Source organism: Calidris pugnax, unplaced genomic scaffold, assembly GCF_001431845.1.
Source record: "Calidris pugnax isolate Ruff unplaced genomic scaffold, ASM143184v1 scaffold54, whole genome shotgun sequence".
In the NCBI taxonomy this organism is placed as follows: domain Eukaryota; kingdom Metazoa; phylum Chordata; class Aves; order Charadriiformes; family Scolopacidae; genus Calidris; species Calidris pugnax.
In genome coordinates, this window is record NW_015090864.1 from 6,523,987 (window position 1) to 6,539,075 (window position 15,089).

At 41.5% G+C, this 15,089-nt stretch overlaps 1 protein-coding gene across 1 annotated transcript in view; it reads right to left on the reverse strand.

Moving 5' to 3' along the window:
- Window positions 1–732: 732 nt before the first annotated feature.
- The window catches only part of XRCC2 (X-ray repair complementing defective repair in Chinese hamster cells 2), a 15,013-nt gene continuing 656 nt past the window's right edge, over window positions 733–15,089 (reverse strand). The window contains exons 2-3 of the mRNA XM_014945124.1: window positions 10,704–10,785; window positions 733–6,115 (exon numbers count right to left, since the gene is read on the reverse strand). Of these exons, the coding sequence (XP_014800610.1) occupies window positions 5,400–6,115; window positions 10,704–10,785 (798 nt within the window). The 3' untranslated portion in view covers window positions 733–5,399. The remainder of the gene's footprint in view (window positions 6,116–10,703; window positions 10,786–15,089) is intronic.

Here is a 15,089-nt window from a genome sequence, read left to right on the forward strand (position 1 = left end):
CCGCCTCCAGCTGGAAGGAGCTCTGACAGGAGCAACGTGGGGAACCTGCTGAGGCTGGGAGACCATGGAGATGTTGGGCTGGAGACAGAACTGCCAGTGATGGCATCTGAGCAGAGCTTTTGAGATGCGCTTCAGAGACAGTACTGCCCACTGTAGCACACTCTTCTCTCAGCATTATGCTGAGAATACACATACATCCCAAGACAAAAATCCGATCCACATCGCCGTAACACGGACAGTTGCTGAGGGTGATGTAGAGTGTGTCCCTCCATCTTCACCCAGCCACCTTTGAGGCCTTGATGTTCCCTGCCACTGCCAGGAAACCTCACGGCCTCGCTTGGCCTCTTTTTGTCGCAATGGTCTAAAAATCTTGCCCTTATACTCAGAAATGGAGACTCCTTCTCTTTCATCTCTCCCCACAGGGCTGGGAGGTCCTCAGCGCAGGCCCAGCTAGATGTATGAGAAAGAATCCTGGCAAATGGTTTAAATTAAAAACCGTAGTGGTTGTGCCAACTCCTGCAGTATGAGAGTGCCAAGATCCAGAACGTGGCTGTTCACCAGCATTTGGCAAGGAGGTGACATCTTGTCACCGCTATCCCCGAGCGCCAGGGCCCACACAGGTACAGCGACAGGATGGAAAGCAAGTGTGGGAAAGCAGAGGGAAAGCTGCCAGACTTTCCCCAAGGGAAGTCACAGCCACATTTCTTCAAAATCATCTGCTCCAATGTGACATTACTCCCGAACTGCAGGCAGAATGAAGTCTCCAAAGCTATTTACCAGTCACACCGATGCATCACACGGCTTCAATCTTTTATATCTGGGTATCCCAGTCTGTGTTGGTAACAAAGAGTGTATGTGCATAAACTCTCAGCAAAGGAGAAAACTATCCACTTCCAGTAAAGCACAGTCCTGACACAGAAAGCTGTGAGTGCTTTTGGAGCTAAGTGCTGACTGCTGGGAAGATGCCTAGAGCTGCAGGGGAAAAAAAAAATCTTTAAAAAAAAAGAGGAGTCTGTTTTTACATTTAATTCCTCCTGGGTCCAGAGGAGCAGGGTTTTACATCTTCATTATAAATAAGCTATACGGCATCTATGGAGTGGAAACCATCACCAGCTTCGTCCCTTGGTGGGAAGAACCTGCAGGTCAATTATGGCCAGCTTTATATTTGAAAGCATTACCATGCTAGACATCTTCGTTAGCAGTTCAAGAATCCTTTTGTCGTACTGCACGTTATTCATAGCTCAGTGCTGTCCTGCCGTCTTCTTCCACGCAGAGGGATGGCAAGACCTCTAATTTCAGAGGCTGCTGCAGGGCATCCGAGTTCTCTATCCAGAAGATCGTGCAGATGCACTGTCTGCTCCTTCCCCTGCCTGAAAGTTTTTTCCACTGCCAAAAGCTTCCAAGCTCTTCCAGCATTTCCCCTTCTTTACAAAACGCACAACTCCTGTGCTATTCTGGGGTTGTTTGAACATTGAAAGTGTCTGCAGCCTTTAGGCAGGTGAGCATTCACTGCAGATTCCTACACAAGCTCTAGCTGGGTGGCCTGGCGTGGCTGGCTCCTGAGGTGGGCATTAAGTTTGGCATAAGGCTTGCTGATAGCAAAATGATGTTGCCCGTTGCCCCAGTATGATATTTGCATATCAAAAATGCATTTGAATAAAGAGGTTCCAGAGACAATTATTAGAGCAGCCACAGAAAATAACTGCAGTGTCACGTTCCCCACCAGGACACGGTCCAAAAGTCATGTCCAGTATCCACCAAAACAGTACTGCCTTCTGCCTGCGGCCAGTACTCTCCAGTAAAAACACAACTGCAGGTATGTTTCCACACGGGAACCTTTATCTTCTGCCACTTCCAAACTCTATGGAAAATGAACTGGCTGGCATCAGTTATGTAAGAAGAAGGAAACTTGAATTTTATGTGCAAGTAGAAATTTAAAGCAAGGAAAGTGTTATTTGTATTTTATTTGCTATATTAAAAAGTCTAGGAATACAAAAAACTTTTTGCAGAGTATAGAAATGACATTTTCTTTCCAGTTGTCCATAGAAATACCGGTTTATTTAAAAATAAATATAAAACCTGAAAAATACCTTCATTTGTTCTTGCTAAAAAGCTCTCTCATTATAAAAAGGATGGGGAAAAAAGGGTGAGCTGGTTCCTCTATTTCAAGCTTGCTGCTTTAATTCATTGTTGCACATGAAGCAACAAACAAAAATTGTGAAGAATGTAAAAAGTTCCTCTGCCTACAAAAGCCTTAATAATACGACACTGAGCTGAAGAACTGACATGAAAGGATTTTAATTTCTAAGAATGGATAAATTAGAGTTTAGGAATATATCTATCCCCGTATGTAATGATATGCAGTGGCACTTCTCTTTGCAGGGCTGATTTCCAGCAGCACAGAGCTATTAACCCCAGAGGGGCCTCCTCCCTGGGAGACGGAGCTGTGGCGGCACCGGTCGCTCCGGGTTAGAGAGTGGGCTGGAGACTGGGTGGTAACTTAGGTCTAGGTGAAAGAGGAGACTTCAAATTTAATATTATATACTAAATATAATGCTATGTTTCATCCACTGTTCCTGGCTCAGGAGGAGAACCTGCATTCTCCACTAACTACAACTTCTATGTAGTTTTAATGGAGAAAATACTCCACCGAAAAAATGGTAAAAGGCATTTTTAATACCAACAGGTAATTAAGGTACAAACAAAATTGCTGCTTCCCAGGTTCTTCATTGCCGCATCTTTCTTCGACTTGTATCCTCAAGGTTCGTTTTTCCAAACGGCATAATTTTGGCAGAGGATAAGGTCAGTGCTCTCCCAGAGTGCGTACGGCCTCTCCCTCCCGCAGACTCGCAGGGATACGCAGACGCTCAGCATCTCTGGAAGCCGGGCTCGCTGTACATCTCAAACAAATGTGCAGAGCAGGAATATTACAATTACCAGAGAATTAAAAAAAAAAAATCTGTCTGCATTCAAAGCAAAAATAAAACGGGGAAATTTCAAAATCTCCTGAGGTGCTCTTTTTGATCAATTAGAACTTTGGCTTCATTTCAATTTAGGCATTTATTTTATAGTAGAATGCAAAAGATAAAACTACATTGTGAATAATATAAAAGCTTTTTTTTTTTCCAGACGGGAATGCCAGACCATTTCCATTGTTTTTTCTCAAACAGACTTTTTAGCAAGTATGATTTTACAAAGCAGTTTATCTTCAGTGGAGCTGTATTCTCTGATAGAAAAAGGGACTGCTTTCTTTTTTTGTAGTAGAAATTATGTAATCCTATAATTTTCACATTTAAAAGTCCTGTAGTTCTACTTGAATCTTCCTAGTTGTTTTACCAAAAAATGCAAGTATGTCCTTTATCATAATTCCCAGTGGAAGCATCTATTCATGTTAAACCATCTAACTTGGGTCCAGTCTAGGCTGAATGGTTAAGTTGTCTGGTTTTCATCTATTTGGGTACTTATGCACATTCTGAAATAAAACAAATATTGGTGGTGATAAAAGAGAAAGCAGAAATGAAATGTCAGTCTGTACAATCATCACCTCTGCGGAGATGTTGAAAAGGCAAAGTTTGCTCATGAGCCACAGTAAAAGAACTGAAAGCACGAAGAAGCGATCAGACGGCAGGTTTAAAATGAGAGGGGAAAAAACCCCAAGTTTTCCCACAGAAAGACTAATTAAACTGAACTCATCGTGAAAAGACAGGGAGGGACCCAAGAGGGTAAGTTAAAAATGGATTGGATGAACCCACGGAGGATAGGTCTGACCAACGGCCATCAAAGACCAGTCTGCCCGCAGGCTCTGCTCAGGAGCTCCCCGAGCCCCGTGCTGCGGCGAAAGCTGATAATTCTCACTTTCCTCCCCAAACCACTGGTCCTGGCTGCTCTTAGAAGGAGGACACTCGGCATCTTTGCAAAAACCCAGCCTAATTCTGTAGACAACAGTACAGACGCGCTACTAGGACTATATAGAGAAATCTGGGTGCATGCACCAAACTATACACTGCTGGGGATCCAGATAGACATTCAGCTAAAAAAAGCTGGCTTCAGGAGGCAGGAAATTAAAAAGTAAATATCTCACAATAGAGTTTTTTAGGCATCTTCCTCAAAAAGATACTGTGCTAGATACTTCTTCTTAATATGCATTTTTGTTAATAATCTGTTCAATCTAAACTATAAAACATGCTGTGCAACATGACTGAACGAATATTGCTGTGAGAAATATTTTCCCCTTGTTTGAGTAATTTAAATTTGTAAGCTAATGTAAGTTTTTGTATTAAAGAATGTACTGTGTGCAATTTTCTTTCTTGTAAAGCACTTTGAAGCTTTCAAAGGGCACTCTAGGTTAATAAATAATATGGAATTCTTTGCCAGAACTGTAGGGCATTTCCCATAAGTTCTGAATCTTCTTTGCCAGAATTGCAACACATTGCATGCCAAATCCTGCACACAAATGTTCTACATGTGGCAAATACATATTGGTAAAGACCAGAGGCATGGCATTCCTGGATTTCTTAGAGAGAGTGGGGGAAGGGAAAGAAGTGGGAGGGAAGAATGAGGGAGGGAAGAGAAAAAATTATGTCTGTGCATACATCTTAAAAAAAAACAACAAAAAACAATCCCCCACACCCAAAACAATCCATTATTTTCAAAGACTAAACTGCTTGCTGCATGTGGCACAAACTCACGGGTACCCAGAGCTGGGGCTTTAGTTTTCCTTCAGTTATGGAAATCAGGCCTCTGTTCCTGCAACAGCTGTAGATTCTTCAAACTTAGTTGTTTCTAAGGGTCGAAACACCTGCACTTCTTCTTTCTCCAAGAGAGGCCACAAGCTTGGAGAAGTGTGGTCAGGATCACCACTACTTAACAGGCTGTGAAAATGAATCCTCTTCTTCAGGCAAAGTCGCAAATGCATTTCATGTGCCTTGGGCTACTGGGAATAAACCAAGACCAATATTCATAAAGAGCAAACACTCGCCTTTTTGCAGTCTCCCCCACGGACAAGCAGGTTCCTATTTCTGTAGCTTGGAAGAGGAGGAGTGGAAAGCAGTTAAGACCCAGAAATGAAATCAGTGCATTTGGCTGCCTATCACATAGGTTAGATGACTGAACGATATTAGGAGTTTAAATGTCTCGGGTTCTAATTTTCTTGATTTAATCTCTTTATGCATTAAGCAGAAACAAGTAATTTCAACATTCTTCGCTAGTTTGGACTGAACATCTCCAGTAGTTCAAAAATTTTACCATTTCCTGCCTTTCACTCAATTTTAATAAAATGGTGACAAAAATTCTGAATCACCCAGCAACAACCAACTTGTTTAAAAGGTACTAAAAACCACTTAGATCTAATCAGGCCTTAGGCACCAGGATTTGCTATACTTTTAAAAAAGGAACTGAAGTTAAAACTGAACTCCACATTCTGCAACACTAAATGAACGTTTTACTACATGGTTTCTTTTGAGGTGGCAAGAAACGACTGTAAAACCTTTGCTGTTGCCAGAACTGCATTGCTTAGAGAAAAATATCCTGTGGGTTACCATTTGTTGCCATGATTTACAAAGATAAGGTCTATAGTCTGTATCAGCTTCAGGCTGGAGTTTTGAAGGAAAAAAGCTTTCTGCAGAGTTTGTAGATTTCTGCATAAGTGTCTGTGTTGTTGCAAAGAGGACCAAGTGATGCTCCCTCACAAGCTTTTCAAGAAAGTTGGCGCATTTCTTCAGATTCATCTCCTGCAAGTTAAGACTCTCGCCTCCATTGCTTCTGTCTATCCAGTAAAAAGCTGACAGACTATCTAAAATCAAAAGGCAGAGAGAGGGGTGAGTACAAAACATGTTTTCTAAAGAGTAGAGAGTGAGAAGTAACTGGGTGCTACTATTGCAGTTCACAAGAAAAAGCCTTCCCAGGCATTGCTTTATCATTTCTTCTGTCCTTTGCACCAATCTGCTCTCGAGAATGGTAACGAGACGAAGCATATCAAAATGGTAGTCTGTATCAACAAACATGACTTCTACTTCCAGTCCTCCCCCTGATTTTGGGATGATGCAGCGGGCTATTAGGTGATAAAGCATTTCTGTTTTTCCTGTTCCTTCTGCACCGTGGAATTCAATGACATCTCCTGTTCAAAAACAAAGCAGCAAGCTGTCAGGTAAGGGAATTTACAGCACAGTTTTCAGTGTTTACTGAACCAATATTCACTATTCCAGTAACTGGAAAATGCATTTTTTAAAGCTTGATATTCATAAAATTGTTTAAATCCGGATTAGCACCTACCAAGAGAAATTTCAATTTTCAAGAAAGGCCTCTAAAGTGAAGAAAATCAACTGAAAACAAAGGTTGAAAAAAACCCCTGCCAATAGCATCTAGGACATCGATATCAGTAAAACATTGGCAACTGGATTTCATCTATCATTACAGGTAGATGAAGGCTGAAAAGGAAGCTGCTACACAAAAGTGGCTGAGAAACCATCTATTTACACTCTGCACAAAATTAATAATAAAAAAGTAGAGGACAAGCAAAAGAAACAAACAAAAAGTTGATATATTAGAGGTCCAAATCATGTTGGCACACCTGTTTTGATAGCACAGACTGTCCCTCAGCATTTCATGTCTGCTATATGCTTGTTCAATATCTGCACGTGTCACAAGACACCAACAGGAATCTGTGACCAGTAAAGAGCACACCAACGTATTTATTTAGCACTTATATTCTTCTGTGATGATCATTGCACAAAACTGCTTCTTTTGACAAGGGGGACTCACAGATGCCTTGAACTACAGGCAATGACGTGACTGGCTGAGGCAAAAGATCTAAGTTCATGAACAGACACAGCCCAACTGCCTGATCCACGTGGGTCAAGAAAATACGTATCACATAAATTTAAAATGTTAATTAAAAAAAGCATTAAGCTTTTCTAGGAAACCAGATCTTTTGTTGGATGTGAATGCAAGATACTCCAAAATCTTTTCCGAAGTCGTCCTATGTCTTGTATCAGAACAAGACTCTAAAAAAGGTTAATTTATTAATTGCTCTTTATAAATTTCTTATTTCAGAAACTGGATCATTTATTTATGACATTTTGGATTTTAGGCAGGAGGGTAAAGCCATGCAGTAAGGAGAATCATACAACTGTAACTGCAGGAAGGTGAGAGATTTCTATGGCCTTGCCAAGTGCAAATGGCATAACAGCTTTTCATAGGGGGGATGCGAGAGTAGAGAATTAATTGCAACTTTACTTAAACGTGTTTGTGCCTGCCTGAGTTAACAGGGTTTTTCAAGTCATTACTCAACTTCCAGAGGATGTCCTTGTTCATAAGTGCATATAATGTCAAGATGTGGCTTGGGATTGGGGGGGAGGGTGGTGGGGAAGAAACTAAGCTCTTACTTCACCCATTGCAAGCCTTGAAAGCAATTTACACCTGATGTGACAATTCTATCCATTTCAGCAACACTTGGACTGCCCGACTCTCCATAATGAAATTCCTGCTGCTCCACAACTACAATTCCATTTTCCCGAATTTTTGAATGTTTGAAATTTATTAAAATGCTTTATTGCCTGCCAAACCCTTAGCTCTCTGTTGTGAATGGCTCTTCCCACTTTTGAGACGAAAGACGACTGCGCTTCCTATGACATATATCTTCATTTTCTCTTCCTGTTCAGAGGTTGCAATGTCCAACTTTGCCACTTGCAGCCAGCAGCTGCTCTGCTGTCACATTTACGGTGCCAGGGACATAACCACACCCTGTTAGGATGAGATACCAGCTTGGAAAAACTCCCCCTAAACGTGCAGGGTAGGTCATTCCCTCATATTTCAAGTCTATTGGAATATTTTAGAACAGCTTTGGAGTCCTCAACACAGGAAGGACATGGACCTGTTGGAGTGCATCTAGCAGAGGGCCACAAAAATGATCAGAGGGCTGGAGGACCTCTCCTGTGAAGAAAGGCTGAGAGAGTTGGGATTGTTCAGCCTGGAGAAGGGAAGGCTCCAGGGAAACCTTCTAACGGCCTTCCAGTGTCTGAAGGAGGCTACAGGAGAGATGGGGAGGGACTCTTTATGAGGGAGTGAAGTGATGGGACAAGGTGTATTGGTTTTAAACTGAAAGAGGGGAGATTTACATTAGATACTAGAAAGAAATTCTTTCCTGTGAGGGTGGTGAGACACTGGATCAGGTTGCCCAGGGAAGCTGTGGAGGCCCCATCCCTGGAGGTGTTCAAGACCAGGCTGGATGGGGCTTTGAGTGACCTGGTCTGGTGGGAGGTGTCCCTGCCCATGGCAGGGGGTTGGAACTAGATGATCTTTAAAGTCCTTTCGAACTCTAACCATTCTATGATTCTGTGATAATTGCGTAAAGCAGCTCTTGATGAGGAACACAGCATATCTTCTCTGTGCCACTGGCTTTGGCACAAGAAGTCTGCCACCCTGACTGGCATTTCTGAATCCAGAATTGGGCCACTATGCAATACAGATTGCTTCACCAACCTTTACAGAAAAATATGACTTGTTTTAGAAAAAACAGCACTCTGCATGGCCACTCAGAAGCAGCAGTGGGCAGGTCTGAGTTACTGTTTGGTAATGATACAAATAAATTGAAATAAATGCTTGACTATCTGTTTGAAGATATTTTATCAGGATGTCTGCGTGTTACCTCCTATAAAACTTTACATAAGGGAGCTGTAATGCACAGAATAACATTGGATGAGCTTTTATTGGCAGAACTAACAAATTTATTTCAGTAACAATTCCATGTTGAATGAAGACTCATTCTTAGGAGTTTTTGTGGTGGTTCATACATTTCAACGGCAAGACACCCTTCAAGGTTTGTTCAAAATTGCTGAGCAAGATACACACCCGGGTTGTAGTTCGACCAAAATACTTGAGTTACTCTGAAAAGAGTAACAGCTTGGACTGTAAGAAAACCTCAAGGGAGCCGGGGATTTCTGTGCCTTCATGATTATCAAAGAGGCTGCCCACAAGAAGAACGGGTGCAAAACAGAACCCATTTATAGCAACATCTATAAATGTAGGGTTTTATTAAATTAGCCACCAGGCTGTTAGAGTAAGATAAGAGGGGAAATTCATCCTTCTGGATCAGAGAGGACAAACCATGACACAGCAGAGGAGGAAGTGTGGCCAGCAATGTTTTCAAGAAGCCTTTGATACCATCACAATAGGTCATGGAATAAACTTAGTGATCAGTACTAGCATCATCCATTAATGTCAAAATACTATAAAAGGAGGATTAGTAAAGAGATACTGTTACAGGATGGAAACAGTCTGAGAGGCAGATTAGGAACCGACACTTTAACATGGAAGAAAGTTAATGGGAAATTTTCCTATTAGAATTGGCATTGCCCAATGCTAAAAATAGCGGCAGATGAATATTCCATTAGTTTGGCAAAACGTGTAGAAGACAAACTAATTGGGTTAAAACTTGAAACTGTGAAGATTTAACAGATCAACATGGGTGAGCAGAATGATTTTATATGAAATTCAGCACTGACAAATTCAAGAAGTACACTTTAAGGAGTCATCTGAGACATTGCTTGGCTCACGGTAGCTTGAACTGGCCTCTACAGTCAGACTAAAGAATACAATAGTCCAATGCAATGGCAACACAGGAGAAACTAAATGATGTTCAATAAACTTAAATATTTATGTAACACTAATATATTTTTAACTGAAACATTGTGCTCAGTCCCGGCCCATCAGTTCCGTATTATCTTTTGAATGAGAAGAGCCTTAAGTTTTGTCTGTAATCATTACAGTAGCAAAAGTTGGTTAAACTATTTCCTGACACTGCAGTTACAAACAGGCTATTAGAACACTCGGCAACAGCTCTGCAGGTTTCACATCCTCAGATACCTTGAAGTTCCTGGACTAGTAATTTACAATACTGCGCAGAAGCTGTCACTAATATTTGTACCATGCATAAGTGAAGCAGAAAGGCCTAATATTTATTCCAAGTTAATGTTGGCTGTCATACCACTGCTGAACATCAGAGCTTTATACTGACACCCACACCTTCATACCAGTGGCACAGGAGAAATATGACTGGCAATAGTGGAAGATTATTTAAAGCTCATGTCACTTTTGCTCCATTCCAGAAGAGCTTAAATGGTATGTAATTAATATGCTTATGTATTCTTAAATATGCAAGTCCATCATAATTAGAAGCAGTGACTAGAATATCACAGCAGTACCTATATTACCTGTTCCTATTTTATAGTACCCTGACATACACGTTATGAACACTTAACTATGATGTAAAGTTTGGACAGTTTAATGAAACTTCATATATATGTTTGTTTGTTTCAAATACTGTCAGGAAGAAGAATAATTTAGGTCTTTGCATGGCTTTAATCATAGCATTTTAGATTAAGAGCTGTTCAGTACGGACTTCATGGGCAACATATTACAGTATTCCACAGTGACCTACTAAAAGTCAAGTTCATGACAAATAGAGAGGCAGGTCTTCAACAGGGATTTAAGACTGAATAATGAGAACACACATCCAAATAAGACATGGACCTATTGGAATGGTAACTTTGCATTTTTCCATTTCATCTGGTTTGCAAAAAACTAAATCAACAATTAAAATTCTGAATCCAGGGGGAAAAGATCTACTTGTATGCTTATCTCTGTCATACTGCTCTGAGAATTTAGATTAACGTTTTTCCATAAGTGGGATAAAGACAAATTTTTACCATGAACAGGAGATCCTTCCTCAGCAAACAGATAAGGTTCAAGATTCTTCAGAGAACTTCTGCCCTCAAGTCGAGCAAGTAGCTTTTAAAGAAAATACAGAAGAGGCATGCTGTTAACTCAAAAAAAAAATGGATCTTGGGAATCAAATTGAAAGGATTCTGAGAACTGGGAGCTTTCCGTGACAGCCCCATCAAAAGATTAGTTTGATTTTAAAAATGTTTTCATAAATACATATGGAAACCTATAGTCTGGACTACAGCAACAGAAGGTTCCATCCTTACAAGCAATTAGCACACAGATTCAATGGCAATAAGAAGAGAATATACAGTAGGGGAAATAAAGAAAGAGAAAAAGAAAAAGAGAAAGAGAAAAAGAGAAAAGAAAAAGAGAAAAAGCTGCACAGGCAGACTAGCAAGAGGGATCGCCTCTGGTATACAGCAGTGCTGCCATTTCACAGAACAAAGGGAAAGAAGATCATTTGTAATAACCATCACCTCCACAACAAACTACTGGCTCTGAGGTGAAACATTACCCATCATTAGTCTCCTGAGTCAGTCCCTCTGAGCATTTATAAGTAAAAACATGTACATTTCATCTGAAAAGTTATACAGGGCTCTTCCAGACTAAAATCCTATTATATCATAGTTACTTGTTCAAACATAGTATGGATTAAGAATGATCAAAAGTAATTAGCCAGCAGTGGCTCTGCAAGACTCAAAAGCAAGCTCAAATTTGTAAGGCAAGTTCCTCCAAAGCCCCTTGTAAAGTAAGTCCATTGTACAACAAATTAGTCCAAAGTTCATGGACAATTTTTTAAATTAAGAGGTATTTGCATAGCAAGTAGACAGGTATTCACATAATTTGTGTTATTTCTAGTTCTGGCATACATTTGCAAACGAAGAATTAACATTTCACCCAGTGCTAGAGCTGTTATTCCCTACGTGTATTAACGCACATAGGAAAGGACACTATCAGGATGCTCACTCAGAGCATTGGCAGAGCACGTACCCTGGTGCCAAATATTTCATTCTCTGAGATACCCAGCTGTCATTTAAAGATTTAAACAAAACAAATCCCATTCAGTTTTATCCTGTCCTCCTTAAAGCCAGTCACCAAATGAGCAGCAAGAATACACCTTTAAACACATGCTGCCTTATCTTGCTTTCCTCCTGCCACACCGATGAGCAGCATTTGCTCTGAATTGTTCAAAAAATTGTTTAAACAGTTGTGTGTGTGTGTGTTTGCCTTCAACAGTAGAATAAAACTCCATTAAATGGCCCTGAATTTACTTCAAGTGGTCACGATGGGAATCTAAGTGTGACATTTTCATTGACATTTTAACATTCCCTTCCATTAAGAAAATGTCAACGTGTTTGCCTTTGTTTGCCTGTTCACACGTATTCAGGAGAGTTTTCCGACACATCCACTGAAGGGCCATAAAAACACTTGAAGTGACCTTGCTCTGGATCTGCGGATCCTCCCGTTGAGTTTCACACATTTCTGCAGCGCAGAAAACACTCACATGGTGAACTCTTGAATATTCTGGGAATCAGTAGGGTTCTGCGACCTGGACATGGCAAAAGTCCAGATGGACTCGTGTATGCAAGAATACAGGAACACATTTGAGGGCACAGAAACCAGGAGCCTGCAACTATCATGAAGGCCATCATAGACCCTACACGTGCAGCCCTCCCATGAACCTGGCCACCTGCACCCAGCCCTGGCCCCAGCGAAGAGAGGCTGCATCGGCCGTAGAGAAAGGCCAAGAACCTCTCACCCCCTCGTCTGGCTGTGGGAGCTGAGAGAAACAGGAAAACCACCGCCTGCTGCTGCTTTCTGATGCTCTTCATTTCTTAGCAAAGGAAGCACCGCTCCGGCACTTGGTGATCATGGGGGCTTGATTATGGCACTGCTGGGGCTGAGAGCCACAACTATTGCTGGTCATCTCTGCAGCCTCCTGCTCCCAAATTTATTTCTACATTAATTAATCCATCCTCTGCAGTTTGTTTCTTCCAGAAAAGATGAGCCCCCATCTCCTCTTAGACTATCACTTCTTTAAGCTTACTTAGAGCTTTGGTGGATTGATCGCTATCGTTTAAATACAAATCTGTGGTTATTTAAATGATGAGTTTATATATTCATTTTAAATAACTACAGGTGCTTACTCTGAGCGCTGCTCATGTAGGTAATTTATGATAATTCGCTGATGATAGCACACCTGTGTTTTTATCAAACTCATATTTACTTCCGAGTTCTGAAGCAGAATCTCCAAAGGCACTTGCCTCATTAGTGTCACGCTGGGAGCAACGGGGTTCCTGGCAGAAACAGCTAACAATTTCCCTTCAAATCTAACAAAGCTCTGTCCACACTACAGCAAAAGTGGCAGAAGCAAAGCCGAGATGAGGCACTAGTCAGGCATCCCTCACCTCTGCCCATTATTAAAGACAGGGACAACACGGGTTTTCCCAAATTGGCACAAGCCACCTTGGCTCTGTTCCAGGGGAGGTGTCTCCATTTTGCCAGCTCACATTTTCTTCTGTAAAATGAGGAGCGTGTGGGGGATCTCCAGGCGATTAAAGGGTGACCCGGATGGTGCATGTCAGGTGTCCCAAGCTCTGTGGTGGACAGCGTGGAGAACACAGCACCAATGAAGAGAGCCTTTGAGTGGGAACAGCTTGGAAAAAAACCCCACCAAACCAATTTCAAATCACACACCAGAGACTCCAGATTGTATACTTTAGCTGTAGATCTTAGTTTATTCTTTCATAATGCTCTTTTATACAAAATGCTGTCTTTTAGCAACCTGCTGGTGGCAGGTCTTCACTCTTAGGTGTTTTTCAGAAGGGTAATTATACTAGTAAGAAACTGTGCATATGTGCAGCTACGTGCAGAAAACAAGCTACACTGCAAGAGGCAGGCAAGGGCTGGGTTAAATTTCATTAATGACAAGGCTGATGGGGCTCAAATATTTCAACTATGTCTTTTATAATTTATCGATTTCATCTTTTTAATAAAGAAATATGCATATGGACAGTCCCATTGAATAATACATTATATGCTTACGCTATATTGGTTTCAATGAAGCTATGCATAAATGTAAGCATACACATAGGTCTTGTCAGGAATGAGATATTACTTCATTAAAATGTTAAAGAAATTTAAATTAAATACTCGAGCTCTGTTAGAGGCTGTGAGCTAACCTACAGGCTATTTACAAATACAAACCTATCTTGAGTATGAGACAAAATTTAATTTTCAACCACTATAACCACTCTGACTGAGCTTTTGTAAACTTTGGGCACAAAGACATATGCAAGCAATTTATCATTTATTTCACTGTGATCCACCAAGGGTGTTTTGCGAGCAGTTCTAATTTGTTGTATTAATTACATTCAGTAATAAGAGTACAAGACTGCGGTCTCAGTCTACCTCTCACTAAAATCTCATCTTACGCATTGGAGAGGTGTTCTTCTAAGTTAAGTATTTTCTATTTCAGGGGCTTTTACCATCTTTTCTAGACCATGTACTTTAATGAACAGTGACCTTTCTTAACCCATTGGTTATCAGTTCCTCCCTCGTTCAGGTTTGGAGAATGTATTTACCCACTCGGACACAGCACAACTCCTGTCCTTAATTTGCATATATTTTTCCTGATAATGTGCAGCTGTTACCATTTTATTTTTTTTTAAGTGTCAAAAGGGCTAAAAAACTCAAGTCACAATGAAAAAACATGGAGCTTTAGAAAGAAATAAGTATTTATTATCACGTTTCTGTCCTTTCATGCGCACTACTCAGCATATTCTGATACACAAATCTCCAAGTAATTAACTTGCTGATTGCAAGAAGTCGCTAACAAATAAACCATCCAGCGGAGAAAAAGGAAAAAAATAAAACAAACCCAACAAAAACCACCAACAAAACCTCAACACCCTTTTCTCTGAAAAGCAGGAAAGCAATTCCACTTTCCATACTCTTTATTTCAACCAAACCTTCCTCACCCCATCCACTCCAACGCTTAGGGGGTGGGATGGCTGAGGCGGGGGGGGTGCGAAGAAAACATTCATAAAAGAATTACTGAATTACTGAAACACCTGGACAACCTGTGTTGTACGGAAGCGCCATCGCAGGCATTCAACCCCAGACACAAAAGCAGGACTCCTGCCCTCAGCCATCCTCCGGCCAACCCCAAAACGCTTCAGGGGGGACCAAAACACCCCCGGCTCCCCTCAGCCTCAGAGGGGGCCCCGCTCCCCGCCTCACACAGAGGGCGGGCGGGAGGAGGAGGAAGGGTGGCGGAGGCGGGAAGGCGCGGCTTCTCCCCCCCCCCGCACTTCCCTCACACACAGGCGCCGGGCCCACCCCTCCGCCGGCCCTGCGCTGCTCGG